A 20,499-nucleotide genomic window follows, 5' to 3' on the forward strand; every position below is an offset into this window, starting at 1 on the left:
ATGAATTTAGTTACTGGTTTTAGAAATCAGTTACTACAGACTATTTCTAGAGGTTCTTGCAATATTACATTGGAAATAATGTTGAATAACCCCCTCCTGCCACCCCTTGATTCAATTAACTGAAAAATTTTAAATGTTTTAATAATTACTTTCATTGTACTAAAGCATGATTTTCTATGACCACTGTACAAAACTTCAAAATAGTGAAATCTACCCCTCCCCCTTTCATAATTTTGTTAAACATTTAATACTTCCAATGCCCCACATAATAAAAAGTTTTTGAGCCATTTTTGTAAAATTTATGTTGAGGCAGTCCATAGACTGATATAGATATCGATATCTATATCAGACATCTATATTACAGACATCTATAGATATCACAGACATATATAGATTATAGATATCTATATCGACTGACTAGATTTCGATATTAATCGAAATTCGATATTAATCGAAATCTAGTCCAAAACATGTACATATGTAAATATACATACTGGAAATGTATGTGCTTTTTGGACTAAAGGAGTCTTTAAAACATTAACATTTGCAAAAATCCCAATTTAACACAATTAAAAATATAAAATATTATATTTAAAAATTTAATAAAAAAATCAATTCATAAACTACCAAAGTTTGAGATGGATACACTGTTTGATGTAGTTGGCCATCACTGATAATTAGTATTGTATCTGTTATTTCTAACAAAGATTAATCACTTTCAAAGTGGGAGTACCTTTTAATTTTACATGAAGTTTTGGTAACTTGTAAAGTTGCTGTTTTGTTTACATTTTATATATGATAATACTTAATATTTGTCAGAAGAATTATTAAAAAAATATAAATGTATTCTCAAAAGTGACTCCTTTAATTGCTGATTATATGGTTTGTTAAAATAGTTCATTGCAGTAATATATATTTTTTTTTTTTAGTCTGTTAATCATCAGATTTCACAGATAGCTACAGAAATAGAGTGTGCAAGATTGTTAACATATAATGCAGCTCGTTTACTAGAAGCTGGTTTACCTTATATAAAGCAGGCATCTATGGCAAAATATTATTCCTCTGGTAAGTAATAAGAAATTTAATAATAACAATATTATTGACTTTTTATGATTGTTACTTCCTTGAAGGAGGATGATACGCACCTCAACTCCAAAATTATTAAAAACACATTTCTGTATATTTATAAAAGGAGTTATTTAAAACTAACTTATGTTGTCACACTAGTAAAAACAAATATTGACAAATTAATAAATATTCAATTAATAAACTGTAAATAAACTTTTTCAGTAAAATATTGTTTCTGAAAAATATATGAGCTTAGATTTGATGACAGGGATGAGCTATAAAATTTTCAATTTTTACTGTGTTCAACAGACTGGATAGGGAACTCACTACTACTACTACTACTACTACTACTACTACTACTACTACTACTACTACTACTACTACTAATATTTTCTTAGGAATTCTGCCATTTTTCTTCTCTTCCCCTTCTTAGATTTAACAAAGCCAGGTTACACTTTCCCATTTTGATGAATGTTTTAAAATATTCTTACCTGTATTCTTCTGTTATAAATGAAGCACCTGCTGAGTGTATATTTTTCAATAGATGCTCATGTACACACTTATGAGGTGTGTGAGAAAAGCAATGAGACTGACTTTTTACTTACCAAAGCTTTTATTTTTTTCAAACAACAATATTATCCCCTTCAAAGTAGTTCCCTTGGGTAGCTATACACTGGCAAAGTCGTTTCCACTCCTGGTAGCAGTGCTGGAAGGCTTCAATTGGTAGGGCTTTTAACTGGTCGGTCGCAGTCTTTTGAATCTTCTCCAGAGTTCCAAAATGATATCCTTTTAAGACATGTTTCAATTTCGGGAAAAGGGAAAAGTCACAAGGACTCAAATCAGGTGAGTAGGGGGTTGAGGAACCGTACGAATGCATTTTGATCAAAACGCAAAAATTCCAGAAAAAAACGCAAACTTCAAAACAAATTCCTACAAAGCAACAGAATGTTCTAATAAGATTTGATCTCATACTGCTGAAAAAGTGGAAAAATTTTTCAAAGGACAAAACATTAAAGTGCTCCTGTGGCCAGGCAACTTCCTAGACTTAAACCCTTTTTTTTTTTTGTCTTCAGTCATTTGACTGGTTTGATGCAGCTCTCCAAGATTCCCTATCTAGTGCTAGTCGTTTCATTTCAGTATACCCTCTACATCCTACATCCCTAACAATTTGTTTTACATATTCCAAACGTGGCCTGCCTACACAATTTTTTCCTTCTACCTGTCCTTCCAATATTAAAGCGACTATTCCAGGATGCCTTAGTATGTGGCCTATAAGTCTGTCTCTTCTTTTAACTATATTTTCCAAATGCTTCTTTCTTCATCTATTTGCCGCAATACCTCTTCATTTGTCACTTTATCCACCCATCTGATTTTTAACATTCTCCTATAGCACCGCATTTCAAAAGCTTCTAATCTTTTCTTCTCAGATACTCCGATCGTCCAAGTTTCACTTCCATATAAAGCGACACTCCAAACATATACTTTCAAAAATCTTTTCCTGACATTTAAATTAATTTTTGATGTAAACAAATTATATTTCTTACTGAAGGCTCGTTTCGCTTGTGCTATTCAGCATTTTATATGGCTCCTGCTTCGTCCATCTTTAGTAATTCTACTTCCCAAATAACAAAATTCTTCTACCTCCATAATCTTTTCTCCTCCTATTTTCACATTCAATGGTCCATCTTTGTTATTTCTACTACATTTCATTACTTTTGTTTTGTTCTTGTTTATTTTCATGCGATAGTTCTTGCGTAGGACTTCATCTATGGCGTTCATTGTTTCTTCTAAATCCTTTTTACTCTCGGCTAGAATTACTATATCATCAGCAAATCGTAGCATCTTTATCTTTTCACCTTGTACTGTAACTCTGAATCTAAATTGTTCTTTAACATCATTAACTGCTAGTTCCATGTAAAGATTAAAAAGTAACGGTGTAAACCCAATTCAAAATATTTGGAAAAAAGTCATAAAATAACTCAAAAATGAATTTTAACACAAAAATTGACTCATTAAAGCAATAATATTATTGTATGGTTTCATGTTGAAGAAATAAAAAAAATATGTTGTATACTTGTTGAGTCGTTGCCAAATCATGTGCATGAAGTGATTAAGAATAAAGGGGACATATTAATTTACTACTCTAAATATTAATTACTTTTTATTGAATTTCATTTGTGTTTAGATTAATTTTTTGCACGCTACTGTAACTAAGCAGAGAGTATTGTATAAGTAAGCAGTATTTGTTTTTATTTTGATCTTAGCTTATAAAAAGAAAAATATTTAACCTAATTTGTTCTATGACTTGCACCTTCAAAGTATTAAGTCGCCTTCCCAAAGTTGTAGTCTCTTGTGTTGAACAGCATCTCTCAGCAGATGAAGAGCAGTTATATAGTACACTTTATTGATACAGTTTGTCCTTGAGGAGCATTTCTCATGATGAACCGTGCTTTATAATCAAAAACGTTTTCCAATTAAAATTTTCTAGTGTGATGATTGCCTTTGTCTCAGAGTCACAGCCATATATTCATGTGTCATCTCCAGTTATTTTTTTTTCTTAAAATCAGGACCAGTATTAACTCAAGCCAGCCACTTTTGCCACTTGCAGTGGGTTTTCCTTTTGTTTACGAGTGAGAAGTTTTGGGACAAATTTTGTTGCTACATGTTGTATCCCAAGATCTTCCATAAAAATCATGTATACCAAGTCAAATGAAATTCCTACTTCATCTTCAAGCTCTATAACTTTTATTCGACTAACCATTCATCTCCATCTGTCAAATTTGTTTGATTTTTCAGAATATTTGCTGTGGAAGTTCGGCCAGAGTATTTGTCACTTTTGACAGACATGAGGCCATCCAAGAAATGGTGATACCATCATTAATTTGTGTAATACCCATAGCTTTATCACCAGAAGCTATTTGAATTTTCCTTATTGTCTGTACTTATGTGTCGCCAAGGTTCTGACAAAAAAATTAGTTCAGATTTCTTGGTCGACCTGTTCATTCGTTTTGAACAGTAACGAAAAGACAACTAGCATTACTCACACGTTTAACTTGCACGGCTGCTAAGCAGCAACTGGCTTCAATAGCAGCAAATAGTCACCAATATGAATCTTAATGCAACCATTATGAATCAAGGTCACGTTCCATATTGATCACCTTCCTGCACTGCAACCAGTTACCGCAATAAAAAATTAGGTCAGATACTTTTTTGTCACTCCTCATACTCAACAAGCAAAAAAGAGAAGTTGGACAACTTTACAAAAGATGTTAATAGTATCAAGAGTAAATAGTATCAAAATCAGTAAAATCTTAAAATATTGTCAGATTATATTGATGCATGTCATGTTTCAATCCATTGACATATTATTATTTTAAGTATCGTAACATTTTTTAAATATTGATGTCTACAAAGGAAAATTGGTTTGTGAGCTTAGAACAAGCACAAGCTTAGTACTTCCATTTAAGAAGAACAAGATTTCTAAGCAGTTACCATCACCTCATTATAACTTATTGATTTAAAATTTTGTTCTGAAGTTTTTTTTTTTTTTGTATGCAATTATGTTAACATATTCACTTCTGTTTATATTACTGTTATTGTCTCCTAAATGCTATTTATTATTTCATTTTTCTTATTTCATCAGCTGTAAATTTTGTAAAAAATTATAAATTTATTTTAAAAATGTATAAAGCAAAAAATGGAAACTATGGGGTTTAGTATCCTGGGCACAAAGCATGCCAAGTTATTACTGTTGCTGTGGCCAAACAATGTATATATGTGAAGATCAATTATATTTAACTATTTTATTTTATATTTATATTTACAAAGTTGAAAATGCACCTGTATATTATACTGGTACACAGATTTCAATGCTTAAAAAATTACATTTGGGTTCATTTTCAGTGTAAAAACAAAATGATGACACCGTGTATCCTATAAATAAAACTAAGTAAAGAAGAAATAATACTTAGCTGATGAAAATTCATTATTAATATATGAAATATATGATAACAGGCATCCTAGTCATTTGGTTATTAAATATATAATATTCAAAAATGTTAGCACATTTATTAAATAAAATAACATCCTGGGTTCAAATCCCAGTCAGGCATGACATTTTTCGTAGGCTACAAATTTCCATTAAGGCTAAATGATCATAGCAATCAATGAGCGTAGCAATCTCATTAAAAAACAAAAACAACATGCAATGGTATTCCTTTTTAATTAAACAAATGATCACTACATCACTATTTTTGATTTTAATTATATTTGGTATATGATATCTACCCACCTTGTAATGGCCAAAAAGTACTTTTTTATATTTAAAAAAAAAATTTTTCTTGTGTAATAGACTATTATCCAACTCGCCAACAGGTAAAAACAGGTATTTTCGTCACTTTTTCCATGAGCTATAGTGTTCTTATTTTACATCATGCAGAGGGTCAAAAAAGGCTTTTTGGAAAGAGTAAAGATGGAACTTCATCTCCGTATACTCAAAATTAATTTTTTTACATAACAAATCTTGAAATGTTTATTGACGTTACATTTACAAAATTTTGTTTTTTCAAATTTTGGACCCAAAATAAATAATGAAGAGCATAGAGTAAGAGGCCTGTTTTTTACCTTTTAACTCTTAGGTACTAGTAGTACTTATAAAAAAAAATTGACTGTTACCAGGTATCCTTCATTAAAAAAAAGACCACCAAATCATAGGATTTTGAAAATTTCTCATTTTTGGGGCTCAAAAAACACATGTGGGACATATGGCAATCATCTGAAATGTTTACAGCAGGAAATACTTTTTATTTAATTTAATACCATATAAAATTTATTTTGTTACTCAAAGGGGTTGACCAGTAATGAAGCCAAAAAACCACTAAAAACACTGTTCCTTCTAATCGTAAACAATATATCCAAAAATACTGATGTTATGTATTTTTTCAGATTATAAAAATTAGCACTTTAAATCATTAGAATGAATAAATTGATAATTAATAAATAGTCAAATGATAAATAGTCATTTACAGAATGATAAATATTAATTACAAAATGATAATTCAAATACATCAACAAGTTGTTCAATTTACTTTTATCTTAGTTTACTCCTGCTAATGGAAGTTATGAATAAATCTTGTACTTTTTGATAAACTTGACTAGTGTAACAAGATGCTCCTGCCATTTTTTTTTTATCGAGTAGAACTGATAAGTCCTCATTCATCTTTGGTCTAATGTTTGGTGTAATGTTGTGTCCTCTTCCAGTAGTGATAGAAAAATCTCAGAAGGCGTGAGAATTTTAAAAATATTTTCCAGTTGAACCCATGTTTGATTATCCCTCAATGATTTCTTGAATGAAGTGATGGAAAAAGTGTATTTGACATTCCTCTTCATTTTCATGTATTTTGACTTCAATGACTTAACCACCACTTGCCATCGTATATGCACCACATATAATTTTTACTTTTTGGCTTTGTTAAACTTATAAAACAATCAGAAACACTAATGTCCTTGTGTGTCGATATTAATGGAAATGATTCTGATTCATAGGTCTCCCAGACTTTCAGAATACATTTCTGACTTGTTGAAACATAACTGTGAAAGGTCTTGTTCCTGGGACTGTTGTGATTACCTAATAACGAGAACTGAGGTATTCTTCAGTCTGTAACATCTTTATTAGAGCAGAAAATAAATGGTATATTTTTAATATTGTGTTTGTAATAATTGTACATTTTAGAAGGTGTAACAATTTGATTGTTGACTGTCTTTGAAGGCTTGCTTTAGTCACAGTCTTTTTACAATTCCACCAATACCATCACATGGTCCTTTTCCATTGTATGAGGCAAAAAAAATGCCATTCTGCTGCGATTTAAAAATCTTGATGGTAGCACAAATTTATGAATTTTGTTTTGTTTTTATACTGGGCTGAGGAGCAATCAGAAAAATAGAAAAATTGTTTAACTTGTGGTAACAGTGTTTTTTTTACTATATTTATAACTTGCTTTTAGAAAGAGAAGAACGATGTAGTATTGCTTCAAGTACTCACTAATCACACAATAGCTTTGGCTTTGTAATTTTCCTTCTTTTTTTAAATATATAAGAAATGGATGTACTGTGGCATTAAGTTTTTGACCAGTGATATGATTGAACTTCATCCTGTATCACAAAAAGGAAAATTTTGAGAGAAGTCTCCCATTACAATACATTCACCCTCCAACAAGTTTTCCTTTTTAATGTTGAGGAAATTAATTTGTTTCTTTGCAACAAAATGATGCCCTTTTAGATTATTTAATTTTTCAGTAAGTTGATCTTAAATACTGTTCATAAAAAAGAATTTGAGTAGTTAATTCACAACAGCCAACAAAACCCATTGTTTCAATATAATTTCAGAATCAAAATCACACCAGCTCTCTTGCAGTAATCTGAGCACTTCATTAGTGCCTGGACTTCTTTCGCACTGTAACAGCATGCAGTTTCATTTTCTATATCGACATACCACGGTTGAAAGGAGAATTTTATAATCAAATTTCATTTTTAGAGCAGATAACATGAGGATTTTTACATTTTGCTGGGTGACACACATACATACACACACACACACACACATGCACACACACACACACACACACATGCACACACACGAGTGAATACCTGACCCACCAGCCACAGTACAAAATTTAGGTCTTAAATCAGCAAATTTTGAAAAACCAATTTTTAAATTATGTTTCTCTTTGAAGGCTGTGTATAGTTCTTTTAAGTTACATAAGATAAGCCTTTTTTTTAATATTAATTTTCTTCCTGTCAGCTTGTCTTAGAGAGACACAATTCAACTTGCCTGGCATCATTCGGCTGTGCTCATCATACTGGTAAAAATCTTGGACACATTTAATAACATTTTCATCAATTACGTGACAGTGTTTATTTTTGCCGATTTGTGGAAAAATTCCACTTGTTTTAACTATTGTTTGGATTGACAGGCTAAATATTGACTAACACTAAACTCATTTTCAATTTTTTGAATGCTCCAGCTGCTTGGTAATAAACTTGAATATTAATTTTTTTTTTAATATTAACCAGTTTAGTGTGATAGCTAAATAGGTTAGAGTAACTTTTCCGATTAATATGAAAATATTTATCTAAATATTTGGTTTTATGAAAAGTACAAATATTTTTTTGTTTCAGTACATCCACTTTTTAAAGATAGCAATGTATTTACTGTTCAATAAACTCTAAAATATCATGCAATACTGAAGGTCCATTGTAAGTCAATTTATGTCATACTGTTTCAGTGTGAATGCCAATTGAACAGTCCATAATCTTTTTTTATAAAATGCAAATTAGCATAACAATAACAATACAATTAGTATAAATTATAAACCTACAAATTGCACCTCACTTTTTCTTATCCCAGTTTCTCTACAGCTAAAATAAAATTTTTTCTAATTAATAAAATTAAAAATGAAAAATATAGCATAAAAGAGAAATTGACTGTTAATAAAATTACTTTATAAACAAATGTACATTACCTAACCGCAGTATTAACACTAGGAACAAAACAACATAATCACATTGAAATCAAAACAGTAACTGAGCCTTCTACTATGTTTACATTCAGGATTACGCAAACATTCATGTCCGTGCATGTCTATATATTTTCATGTTTAAACATGAGTTTGTGTTTGAGTCATACTTTAAGTAACAAACTATCTAGAATATGAGCTATCTCATTATAGACATCAAAATATTTTGTATAGTATTATTGTCTACATTATCTGAAAAAATATATGCCATTTTTTTTTTAATGAAGGCCACTTGGTAACAGTCCAATTTATTTTTATATCTACTAGTACCTAACAGTTAAAAGATAAAAAACAGGCCTGTTCCCTTAAGCCCTTCATTATTTATTTTCGGCCGAAAATTTGAAAAAACAACAATTTGTAAACGTAACAAGATTTGTTTATATAACAAAATGAATTTTGAGTACACTCAGGTGAAGTTCTATCTTTACTCTTTCCAAAAAATACTTTTTGACCTATGTATGATGTATAATAAGAATGCTACAGCTCATGAAAAAAGTGATGAAAATGGCTGTTTTTACCGGTTGGCAAGTTAGAAAATAGTGTATTACTCAAGAAAAAATATTTTAAAAATATAAAAAAATATTTTTTGGCCACTACAAGGTGGGTAGTTATCATATACCAAATATCATCAAAATCAGAAATAGTGATGCAATAAAATTTTTGAAATTTGTTGAAATAAGATGGAATACCTTGCAAAGCAAAAGTAAACTACTTTGTTTAATTGTAATAAAATATGAAGTTAGAATATAAAAAAGTCATTAAAATTATTTTATAAATAATGCAAGACTGATTGACCAAAAAATCATGCAAAAATCCTGTGGAAGATACATCAGTCAAACTACTAAGACTATAGGGTCTCAATGAGTACCAGTCTTCATTTTGTTACAATACATATCAATCAAAAAGAAAACTGTACAATTGCTGGACTTTTCATGCTGCATTGCTGTAATTCATCATTTTTTTACTCTGTAGTATTTTTTTAATCATTATAATTACAACTATAAAATAATTTTATTTCAGAGCTTGCATCTAGGTGTACTGCTCGTTGTATCGATTTAATGGGTGGTGTCGGCTTTACTAAGGATTTTCCTCAAGAGAAGTATTACCGTGATTGTAAAGTGGGTACTATATATGAAGGTACAACTAATATACAATTGAGCACTATTTCTAAATATATTGCAAAAGAATATGGTGCATAATATATCCAAATTTAAGATTTATAAATCTTAAAAAAAGAAACAGGTAATTTATATTAAGAGTAATGAGTTTTTAAATAAGTAAAAATTTGTTTTTTTTTTTAAATGTGTATCCTGTTGCTCATATCCTGTATCACATTTACAATATTGCTTATTCTAATTGCATTTTATGATATTATAGTTAATACTACTTGAAATAAGGAAACATAAATATTATACAATATTTTATATTTCCTGCTGAAACAGAGTAAGTTATACTGGGTGCGGCACTGGATTCTGACAAAAGAGCGCTGTTATGTGCTAAAGGAATGGAGTGGGGAGAAACAGTTTGTTCTGTAGGGTGTATTAGTTAAAGTTTCAGTTGCCATGAGTACATGGCCCATGGAACAACGTGTTTATGACGTAATGGCTTTCATTGAAAGTAAGTAGATTATTTCAGTACAATGAACCTTTTGATGTAAGTTCAACATACCTCCTTTAAGTATAGTGCCTTTACGCAATGTTATCTTAAACTGGTATCACAAATTCTAAATGACTGGCAGTGTTCTAAGTGTTAATAAAGGAACAGTGATAATTCCAGAAAACATAGAGTGAGTCAGGGAAGCAATAACTCAAAGTCCACAGCGTTCAGAAAGACACCATGTAAGATTGTTGAACTTGTCAGATAGAAGCGTGCAATAAAACATTGAACAAAAAATTATGATTTTATCCTTACAAAACATAGATTGTGCACAAACTCAAGCTGAATGATTTACCATCAATATTGCAGTTTTTCAACTCATTTCAGCAGGTACTGCATGCAAATCCTGATTTGTTGGCAATTTGATATGTTGGATGAGGCACATTTTCATTTATCTGGTCATGTGAATAATCAAAATTGTCATTTCTGGGCTGAAGAGCAACCTCAAAGAACCCACCAAGTTCTGTTGCACAGTGACTGTGCGGTATGGTGTGTCTAGATTTGGCATACTTGGTCCTTTCTTCTTTGAAGAAAATGGGCAACTGTAACTAACTGTCACGTCTTTACGTTATGTTGATATGCTCAACAGTTTTTTGCTTGTCAAATTACAGCAGTTAGGAATGTAGTACTGTGACTTACGGACAAGATGGTGCTACATACCACACTTCATGAGTAGCGATGCATGTTTTAAAGAACATGTTTCCAGGTCAATTGGCTTCTCATAATGGTGATATCGTCTGGCCGGCACAGTTTCCAGATTTAACAGCGCCTGACTTCTTCTTGTGAGGATTTCTGAAATCAAGGGTTTTCAACAACAAGCCTACAACATTACCGCAGTTGAAATACATCATTGAATAGGAAATCTGTCATTGGTGTGTACATGTTGTAAAGTAGTGTACATAAAGTATGTAGTGTATTTGACCGTATCACAGAATGCACTGATTAAGGGCGGTGACCATTTAAGTAATATGATCTTCAAAATTTAAAAAGTAATGTATTGGTTTAATAAATATGTTAACCCTTGAATAAATTTGTGTTATTAATTTCATTCAATTTACTTAATTTGGTTTATACATAATTTTACATTTAAATGTGTCAAAACCCAGTGCCGCACTGTTACATAATAATTCTGTAATGACAGAAAGGGTTACGTTACAGTGCTTGTGCCTCTCTTATGATGGCTGTGATACATGTACACTAGTTAAGGCAGAATCCTAAAACAGGATTGTTTAACTTAATGTGCATGATCACTATATATATATATAAAGCCAGAACCTGTGGTGAACAAGGGTACTTGAGAACTTATTTATGCCAATAAAGTCACCAGTAGGGCAAATACTTACATGTCAGTAGGTTTGCCCTGCAAACCTCCATTTTCTTCAATGTATCTGGCATAGAATGCTTGTTATTTCTTAGTGTAGTTCTGCCATTTTCAGTAGTATCGCTGAGCATTTGGCAAAACTTGATGCAATAGGGGGAAGGTTCAGCATGCTGTCATCACACTCAAAATGATTATATGACAAAAATCATGATACAATTCTGGTAATAATATCAAGCAGCTATACATTTTAAGTTTATATATGAGTATATAATCATTGTTTTAAAATACAGAAAAGCATTGTTATTACCTTTTAAAAAAATAAAACCAAAAAAGGTGTATTTCTCCAATATTAATATTTATTTATTATTGATGTCTTTAGAGAATGAAAAGGTTTTTAAGTCAATAATACAACTGTCTAATGATGTTAATTTTGTCTACTGTTTTGTGCAAACTATATGATAATAATTCAAGAATTGATAGGTAAATTACAAGCTGCAGTGTTTAAATTTGCTAGTTTATTGTCAGAATAATAATCTAAAATTATCAGTTTAAAAAAAATCTAGTTATGATTTTTAAAGTTGCAGATCCAATAAGATGTAAAACTGCAATTGATAATGAAGTATTGATTTTATTCATTTTTTATATTTGGATTGTAATGTTTTGTACAAAACATTACAGTAAAACTACAATATACAATAAAAGTTTTATGCAAGTATCATTCTTCAATAATTAAAAACAAATGACTATAGAAAAATTATTATTTATTCATGGCAATGAAACTATTTCTACTTTTCAAAATAATCCCCAGCTTCATTTAGGTACTTGTTCCATCTTAATGTGAGCCTTCTTATTCCAGTAGTAAAGAATTGTTCATCTCGGCCTCTTTGCTATTCTTGTACCGCATCTTGATTCATTCCTTGTTGCTGAGTTTGGTGCCGTGAAAAAATTCCTTAAGGACAAAAAAAAATTATGATGTGAGATCTGGACTGTAAGGTGTATGGTGCAACACCTCCTAATCTGGCTTTTTAATGCTTTCCTGTGTTTTGAGCAGTAGAAGGATGGACATAATTGTGCACAAGAAAAATATGCCTCTTGAGAGAGAATCAGGACGTTTCCTCTTCAATAGAAATTCTTTTTAAATAGCTGATATTTTCTATGTCAGGGGTGCCAACTTTATCAGACAATTTCAGTTTATTTTATGAAATAGTTTTTCCGTTATTGCTGTTTTCTCTTTAATTACTTAATAACCCTCGTAAATTGAATACTTTTTGTGAGACTACAGATCAGCATCCAGAATAAAAGACAAGACTGGACATGAAAATGAAATATTTTTAATATTGTTGCAATACTTTATTGTACTGAAATGAGACGACATATTTTAGATCAATAAAGGACTGGTTTTTAATAAAATTATAGAGATGAGGTTTCTTATGATGACAAAAAATTATATTAGTTTGAATAAATTAAAAAATGATGGTATGCAAAAGCAGTTAGGTATATCAGCTTTATGACAAAATTAAGAGAACAATAGGTGGAATATGCACCTATTAAGAATGTAAGAAGAAAAGGTACCTATGGCAGATTTACAATATCAGTCTGTTAGAAGTAGTCAGATCAAGATTGTGAAAAGTGATAGAGCAGACATATTGAACCCTACTTCTTGACTGATGAAAGAACCACTGCTGTGCATAATTGACTTTACCAACAAAGTAGAAAAAATCAGATATTTACTGGAAGTTAAACTATAGTACCATAATAAGCCTTGCCTCTTTAATTATGGGTAATTATTTTACCTCACTTAGCAACTTTTGATTCTTTCTGAAACTGTCTTGTAGTGTTTGTTACTATCATTGTGGTTTTATAATTTGAGTATTTGAACAATATTTATGTAAAGAATTAGTTATTAAGTAACTGCACTGTCTCTCCCACTGATTGGAGATGGTATAAATATTTCATTGTGTTGCATTAAAAGAAGTACATAATTTTTTTGTTTTACATTATCTATTAAAGTTTGTTATTTTTGGGAATGGCTACACCATTTTCACCCAAGAATATTTTCATATCAGACTGCCTACAGCTTAGCTTTAGCTTTTGGCAGGAAAAAAATTAGGATTTTACAGATTTAGATTTTTCATTTTACATAGTTTTTCACAGGGAAAATTTTATAAAACTAAAAATTTGTTTTCTTGTTTTAACTTCACCTGTGAAAGCTATGTAAAATGAAAAATCTAAATCTTTACCCTGGCATAACCTATCGGTTGTAGGCAGTCTGATATGAAAATAGTCCCCAATGATCCTGATATATTTTTGCCAGTTATAATCTCTTATTCTCTTGGCCATAAATGTAATCAAATTAAGAGGAACGTCAGATTTTTATCCAAATTTATGCTGAATTTTGGAATATGTCAAATTATAGAAAGTAAGCTAAATAAGCAGTAATCTGTTGTGAATTATATTTTTTATATCTCTTATTTTCATTATGGTGATGAGAAAGAAGTTGCTTTGTCCTCCATTTTGTAGGTAGTGTTTCAGATTACAGAGGGGGTTATTTCCTTATATAATCTGGAACCCAATGACATTAAAAGTTGATTGTGATGTACTGAAGAAGCTCAAGAAATAAATCTAAAATAAACAACCTAGGATGCTCATTCACATAACTGTCAGTTGCTTAAAGATTTTACTTGAGCTTTTCAATCATTATCCTACAGCTCAGACTTTGTATTTAATGACTCCCATCTAACTCTTTATCATAAGAAGACCTTTTTGACTATCCACCTATATACCACAAGACTGAGTTTAATACCTGGCAGGTATCAAAGTACAGTGAATATCTAAATGTGGGGGGCAACTATTATTTATAAAAGTAATGTAGGTAATTTATATAAATAGTACATCCTAAAAATGAACTTATTTTTTTACACTATTTCCCATAAGTCATTAGCAATTTCAAATAAAGTATACATGCTCAAGGATTTTTTAAATTTTAACATAGAATAATTATTGATCCTTGCATGTATTTTACACTGTTAAAAATAGATGGTACTAGCCTCCCTAAGGAGGGGGATATGGAATACTTATGTGTTTTAAATGAAAACTATTTTCAATTGTATATTATTTTAATCAAGTTAAAATAAAAATATTGGCAAAAAAAAATCATTGTTCTAATATGGAACAGTGGCCCTTTAAACACCAAATAAATCCTTCAAATATCAATGACATCTAAGGTATGTCACTGACATGTCTTCATTTTTTCTTACATTACAACAGCATCGTAAAACCATGAAGTAGTTTTATTTTAATATTATCAGAATAAAAACCAGATAAATATGAACAAGAGGATTTAATTTTTTTTTGTTAAGAATTGGTAAAAGAATTTAAAAATTATGAAGTATTGATTATGCATTAAATAGAAAATTATAAATTGGATTAACAGTAAATTTTTTTGCATTTTATCACATTTTATGAGGTTAATTTTCTGGTGAATTTAATATGTATGTTCTCATATCTCATTTCCTTCAGTTCATATTTTTATTCAACATGTTGAGCAGTAATTTTTTCTACTTTACATGGATTAATCAAAAAGTAAAGCGATATTAAAAAATAACTATATTTATTTGAACGTAATATAAATGAAGTACTTCTATTTTTCAACATGATCCCCTTCTAATTTAATACATTAAAGCAATCTTTAACAAGCTATTGAATTTCTTCCTGAAAGAATCCTTTTTGTATGGTGCGTAGTCAATTTTCCACCACTAACATTACTTTTTCATCTGAAAAAACAGTTCTGTTACAGCTCTTCTTTCAGTGGCCCAAAAAGATGAAAATCATTTGGAGCTGCATCAGTACTGTTTGGTGGGTCCAGCAGCTCAAAACAGAGAAATTGAAAGCAAAAGATTTTTTTTGGATGTATTTGGTTGAGCAATATCCCACTTTTGAAGTGGTTTTTGCCTTCAGTTATCACAATAGTTATCTTTATTCACAATTTCACCTTCAGGTGTGAAATGAATAAAAAATTAACCTTCCATATCCCAATATTGTCTATCAAATTTCCTACGGATGTGAGTTATACATTTTATTCTACAGTATGCAAAGGATGTTTAAAGAATAAATTGTTTTGTCCATTCTCAGGTTCAGACTGATTGACTCATGAATGGCTATTATCAACTTCAGAAATGAGTCTCCTTCACCTTCATAACATTTCAAAAGCTTCTGAGAAATTTGAAAATGATTATCTGTGGTGGATATTTATCAGCTGAGTGAAACCCAGTAAGCACTGAAAAAAAGTTTAAAGAATCATGGATTATTGAAAATTTTAAGTTAAGGTTTTTATTCACCTCACCTGCAACTTCATCAAATTTAATTTTGATTATTGAAAATCATTTGTTTTACTTTTTTGATAATTTTTTATTATTCTTTGAAGTGAAAGGGCTTACAATCCTATTCATCAAAGAAAAAAGTCCTGCTTTTTTAAAGTGCTTCCACTCAAACAACTCTCTTCATATTGCATTTTACAAATAATCTTGAAAAAATGCATACATTTCTCAATAGTTTTTCAAATTTTCAAGCAGTAGGCATTTTTCAAAGGAGCAACCATTTTATTGACTTTAAACAACTACAAATAGCTGACACTGTGAGATAATACTTTCAATAACAGACAGTATGAGGTTATGATTTATAGCAGGAGAGTCAGAGTTGCAGGAATATGATTGGGAAGGAAATCAAGATTTTTGTTTATTTTTTTGACTTTCTCTGGTACACTGGCAAAAAAAAACTTTTTAGCTTATTTAATTGTAATGTTTAGCTTATTTAATAAAGGGAATGTTGAAAGTTAATTGGTTACGCTTTTTGGATTTGTATTTTCAGATTATCATTTTTCAGAAAAGTATTTTATATCACATTTTAAAACAAAAAGAAAATATTAAGTGACTAGGAATTATATGCATATTTGGTACTGCACTATTGTATAAATCTTCCAAAATTAATTTATCATTAGTGTTAATACTGTACTTATTTTTTTGCCAAAAGATCACAGTTATTCTATTCAAGAATATATAGAAATGGTTGCTAGTTTCACATAGGTAACAGTTAGTTTACATAGGGAAACATGGCTACATAGTTATTTCATATGAACTATATAGATAGGCCTTGGATATCACATAAAATTGTGCAAAATGTGGTTCAATACTTTGAGAGACAATAAAAGAAAAGAGAAAACACAGTGAAATTAGTGGATAGCAAAATAGATGCTGCAAGCACAAAAGAATATCTAAGTATTATGCTATTCAGGAAGGAAATAATGTTTCCTCAAAACATTTCACAGGACACTACCAAAAGGAAAAAATATACTGATATAGGTCAAATCAGGTTTTACCAATGAGATTTACAAGCAGATAGGAGTTTTGATGGTGATCCCTGAGGAATTTGAGAAAAAATATATGCAAAATGTTCTGATATTTTCTTTTATTTAACATGGGGGCGAGTGAGTCAAAATTGGACATTTCAATGGAGTCTCATGATAATCCTCAAAAAGTTATTCAAAATTAAAATAAACATACTGAAAAACTTAATATCTTGTACAGTATCTAAGTTGATTTCAAAAGCTCATTTTTATTGAAGGCTATCTATCATTTGATAAATCTATATAGCCACTATCTCCAAGTTTTGAACAATATTAATTTGTATTTTGTGAATGAATTTTTTTTTTCGTTTCAGTTATCTGTATTGACACTGAAAATTAAATTTAATAGTTAAGCAGTCCAAATTACTTTTAATTTTTACTTTGCTGGCTGTAGCTCTATTGTTGCTGTAATAGCATAACTGTGAGTATAAAGGGAATGTCAAAGACCAAAATTTTGGGTGTTGGGATTTTTGCAATGTCATCATTTCAATACTCTTAGTCAAAAAAACACCAGAAGATGTATGTATGTTGGGCTGTATTTTGACTGATATCTCCAGACTGACTCAACATAAATTCTTAGAAAATTACAAAACAATTTCAGTATGTGGGGGCATTGTTGACATTAAATTTTTGACAGAATTAAAAATCATGGAGGAGGTTTTTATCACACAGTTTTCAACTTTTTGTATAATAGGAATGGAGAACTGGGTTATTGGAGGATGAAAGTACTTATTAAGGTATTCAAAATCCCAAAGCTCTTAAGTTGAAAGGGGCGGGGGAATATTAAGCATTTTTTCTAAATAGTTTTTGCCTCAAATTCCAAAAATTCATATAAATATATACATAGCTCCTTTTTACCTCACTGGATAAGGATGTATCACGGTACCCATAGCTTTTTTTTGTTATAAATTTTTTAGTCTATGAATAACATTGCACCAAAACAGCTGACTTAAATTACTTCAAAAATAAACTTTTAAAAACAAGAGTTTTGGAGTATGGTTGTGCAGCGTGCATAGATCTAACTTGTTTTTCAGTATGACATGCCACAAAATGGTGACTAAGGAAAATAAGATTATGTAAAAATATTGTATTAGTGATATATTTTTAATGATTAGCCATGCACTGAATTTTAGTTTATCTTGTGTAAAAAATTAATTCTGGGCATCATTTTCCATTGTGGGCAAAGGTTTTGTCAATTGGATCTTCTAGTATATTATTCCTAAAGTTAAGAGGTTGCTCATGTAAGGCTTAGCATTGCTAATTTTTTTCTCTGCAAGTCAATTTTAGTTTAGGTTTATTTTTTTTGTTAATAATACTAAATTACTCTGAAAAGCATATTTTAGCATATAAATAAACAATTTTTTTATGCAAAAATATTATCTTTCAATCTTGTTCAGTAACATTAATCAGGAATCTGCCTGTTGCTATGTGAATAAGTAATATTTATAGCCTTTGAATGTTTGCCTTCCTCTTACAAAATAAGAAATAACACAGAATTAATGTGATTTCAAATTTCAATGAATTTTAAGGATAGCATGTATTTTTGGACAGGATAATAAAGTATTGACACAATTTAATAATTCTAAACAATATTTAATTTACTTAATTATAGTGACAGTAAATCAGGTTAACGTTCTACCAATACTATACAATCTATTAACAGTTTTACTTTACTTAATCTAATATATTATGCAATATATTTTAATACAGCACTTATTAATGTAAATTAAACATTATGGTTTACAAGTAAACCGTAAACTACTATTCATTTCTAAAGCAAAGCATCTTCCAGAATTGTCAATAAGTTAGAAGATAATGCTAGGGAAATTTTCTATGTTTACTGCCTGCTGTTTATGTTAAACGTTTTAATTTACGAAGTTTATTTTATAACAACTTCTTATTGTTCATAAATCATCATGTGTGAGTAATTGTCTAAGAATATACTTATATTCATCAACAAGTTCTTGAGCACTAGGTCTTTGATCAAAATTTATATTTTTACACTGTTTATGTATATTAAATAAATAATATATAACTACTTTATACTGTTCATGACTTTTAATAATGTAATTACATACATCTGGTACTTTCCAGATATCTACTTTTTCATTATATCCTTTACCACTAGTCCTGTAATCATTACTGCAGTTATGATCTGTTTCACGTTGTTCAGGTGCAATAAAATTTCCAGTCAGCTGGCGACAACCACAAAGTATTGTTTCATTACTTTTAATGACTGGAAGTGCATCTAAATCATTCATTATTAATTTAAAATCATTATCAATTAATAACTGACTGAGTAATTTCACTATATCATTTGAATCACAAAATACAAGCTGACCAATTGGACTGTTATGTAAATAATTTAATATTTCAACATAATTTAAACACAGTTCAACTCGTTTATAGATGGTGTCATTTGTACTGTTACTACTTAATAATTTTAAGATATTTCTTCCATCACCATTTTTTTGATATTCAGTTACATAAATGTTTAATTTATCACAATAACCTACAAGTTTTATAATATGGTTGTCACCATTCAATAATTTTAATATATTTAAACCATTTTCAAAATCTTCAATATAATCTAAATTTTTTGGTTTTAAAAGAACTACATAATATTCTTTCCACTTACTAAGAAATATATCTTTAACATTACCCTCATCGTTTAATTTTCTAATTAATGTTAAGTTTTTTATTTCATCACATGTTAATAAGGGATTACATGATGACATACCTTTTAATATAAAATGATCCTTTGAACAATTATTTACATGTGAACAAATAATTAAGTCAATCATGATAATAATTGAAATACAAAAATAAGTAATATTACAATGGAACATAATTGAATAATTATTTAATAATGCATACATAGAAAAAATTTTCTTTTATTAAAAAAAAAAAAATTTTTTCCCCCCCAATACTCCAGAGAATCTCTTTCTGTGCAGTTGTTAAATAACATAAATATTTTGAAATGTTTTATTTCTTTATATATAAATTTATATAAGTTGGAACAAATATACCCTTGTAAATTAACTCAGATCACATGCACACTTCATTTAACTAAATTTTGTTGATATTACTTAATATTCGAGTGTATTACTTGGGGTCATGAGGAAGTTTAAATCCAACTAAATTAGCTGTATCTTCAATAGAACGTTCTCCTTTGGACAGATAGTGTTGATACAATTCATTGTACTCTCTTACACTTCTTAAATAACAAAGGTACGATTCAGCCATAAACTTTGCTTCCTGCCGTGCTTTACACAACTGCTGATCGGTCACTTTGAATTTATGATATTGTGAAAAAATATATTTAACTAAAAGGGAATCTGTAAGCTTATTACTTGAGTTAGTATGACGTATTTCTGATATTAATTGTCTTAATGTCGTTAAAATTTTATTACTTGTTATATTACTCATTTTATTATAAGTTTTTTAAAATCCTCTGAAACTTTGCTTAGGTTATTTTC

The 20,499-nt window shown here is 29.6% G+C and overlaps 3 protein-coding genes across 6 annotated transcripts in view; 1 reads left to right on the forward strand and 2 right to left on the reverse strand.

Annotated features, from left to right (window-relative positions):
• The window catches only part of LOC142324793 (short/branched chain specific acyl-CoA dehydrogenase, mitochondrial), a 90,053-nt gene extending 71,057 nt beyond the window's left edge, over positions 1–18,996 (forward strand). For 2 of the 4 annotated variants that reach the window (XM_075365793.1, XM_075365792.1), the window contains 2 exons: positions 930–1,065; positions 9,663–9,928. In XM_075365793.1, the coding sequence (XP_075221908.1) occupies positions 930–1,065; positions 9,663–9,841 (315 nt within the window). In that variant the 3' untranslated portion in view covers positions 9,842–9,928. Of the gene's footprint in view, positions 1–929; positions 1,066–9,662; positions 9,929–12,475; positions 13,532–15,750 lie in introns of those variants that run through there. The other 2 variants (XM_075365791.1, XM_075365790.1) reach the window with 2 other exon arrangements.
• Positions 18,593–19,899, reverse strand: LOC142324795 (protein O-mannose kinase-like). Its single transcript, XM_075365794.1, has one exon. It carries the CDS (start codon positions 19,897–19,899, stop codon positions 18,925–18,927), a length of 975 nt encoding a protein of 324 aa, XP_075221909.1. The 3' UTR covers positions 18,593–18,924.
• Positions 19,900–19,920: 21 nt separating this feature from the next.
• Positions 19,921–20,449, reverse strand: LOC142324797 (protein FMC1 homolog). The gene has a single exon (XM_075365797.1). It carries the CDS (start codon positions 20,447–20,449, stop codon positions 20,126–20,128), a length of 324 nt encoding a protein of 107 aa, XP_075221912.1. The 3' UTR covers positions 19,921–20,125.
• Between the last annotated feature and the right edge of the window lie 50 nt (positions 20,450–20,499).

The sequence above is a fragment of the Lycorma delicatula genome, chromosome 5 (genome assembly GCF_047948215.1).
Source record: "Lycorma delicatula isolate Av1 chromosome 5, ASM4794821v1, whole genome shotgun sequence".
In the NCBI taxonomy this organism is placed as follows: domain Eukaryota; kingdom Metazoa; phylum Arthropoda; class Insecta; order Hemiptera; family Fulgoridae; genus Lycorma; species Lycorma delicatula.

Bases quoted from the DNA above. Each gene is read 5' to 3' on its own strand.
- LOC142324795 (XM_075365794.1), bottom strand. From the start codon at position 19,899: ATGTATGCATTATTAAATAATTATTCAATTATGTTCCATTGTAATATT.
- LOC142324797 (XM_075365797.1), bottom strand. From the start codon at position 20,449: ATGAGTAATATAACAAGTAATAAAATTTTAACGACATTAAGACAATTA.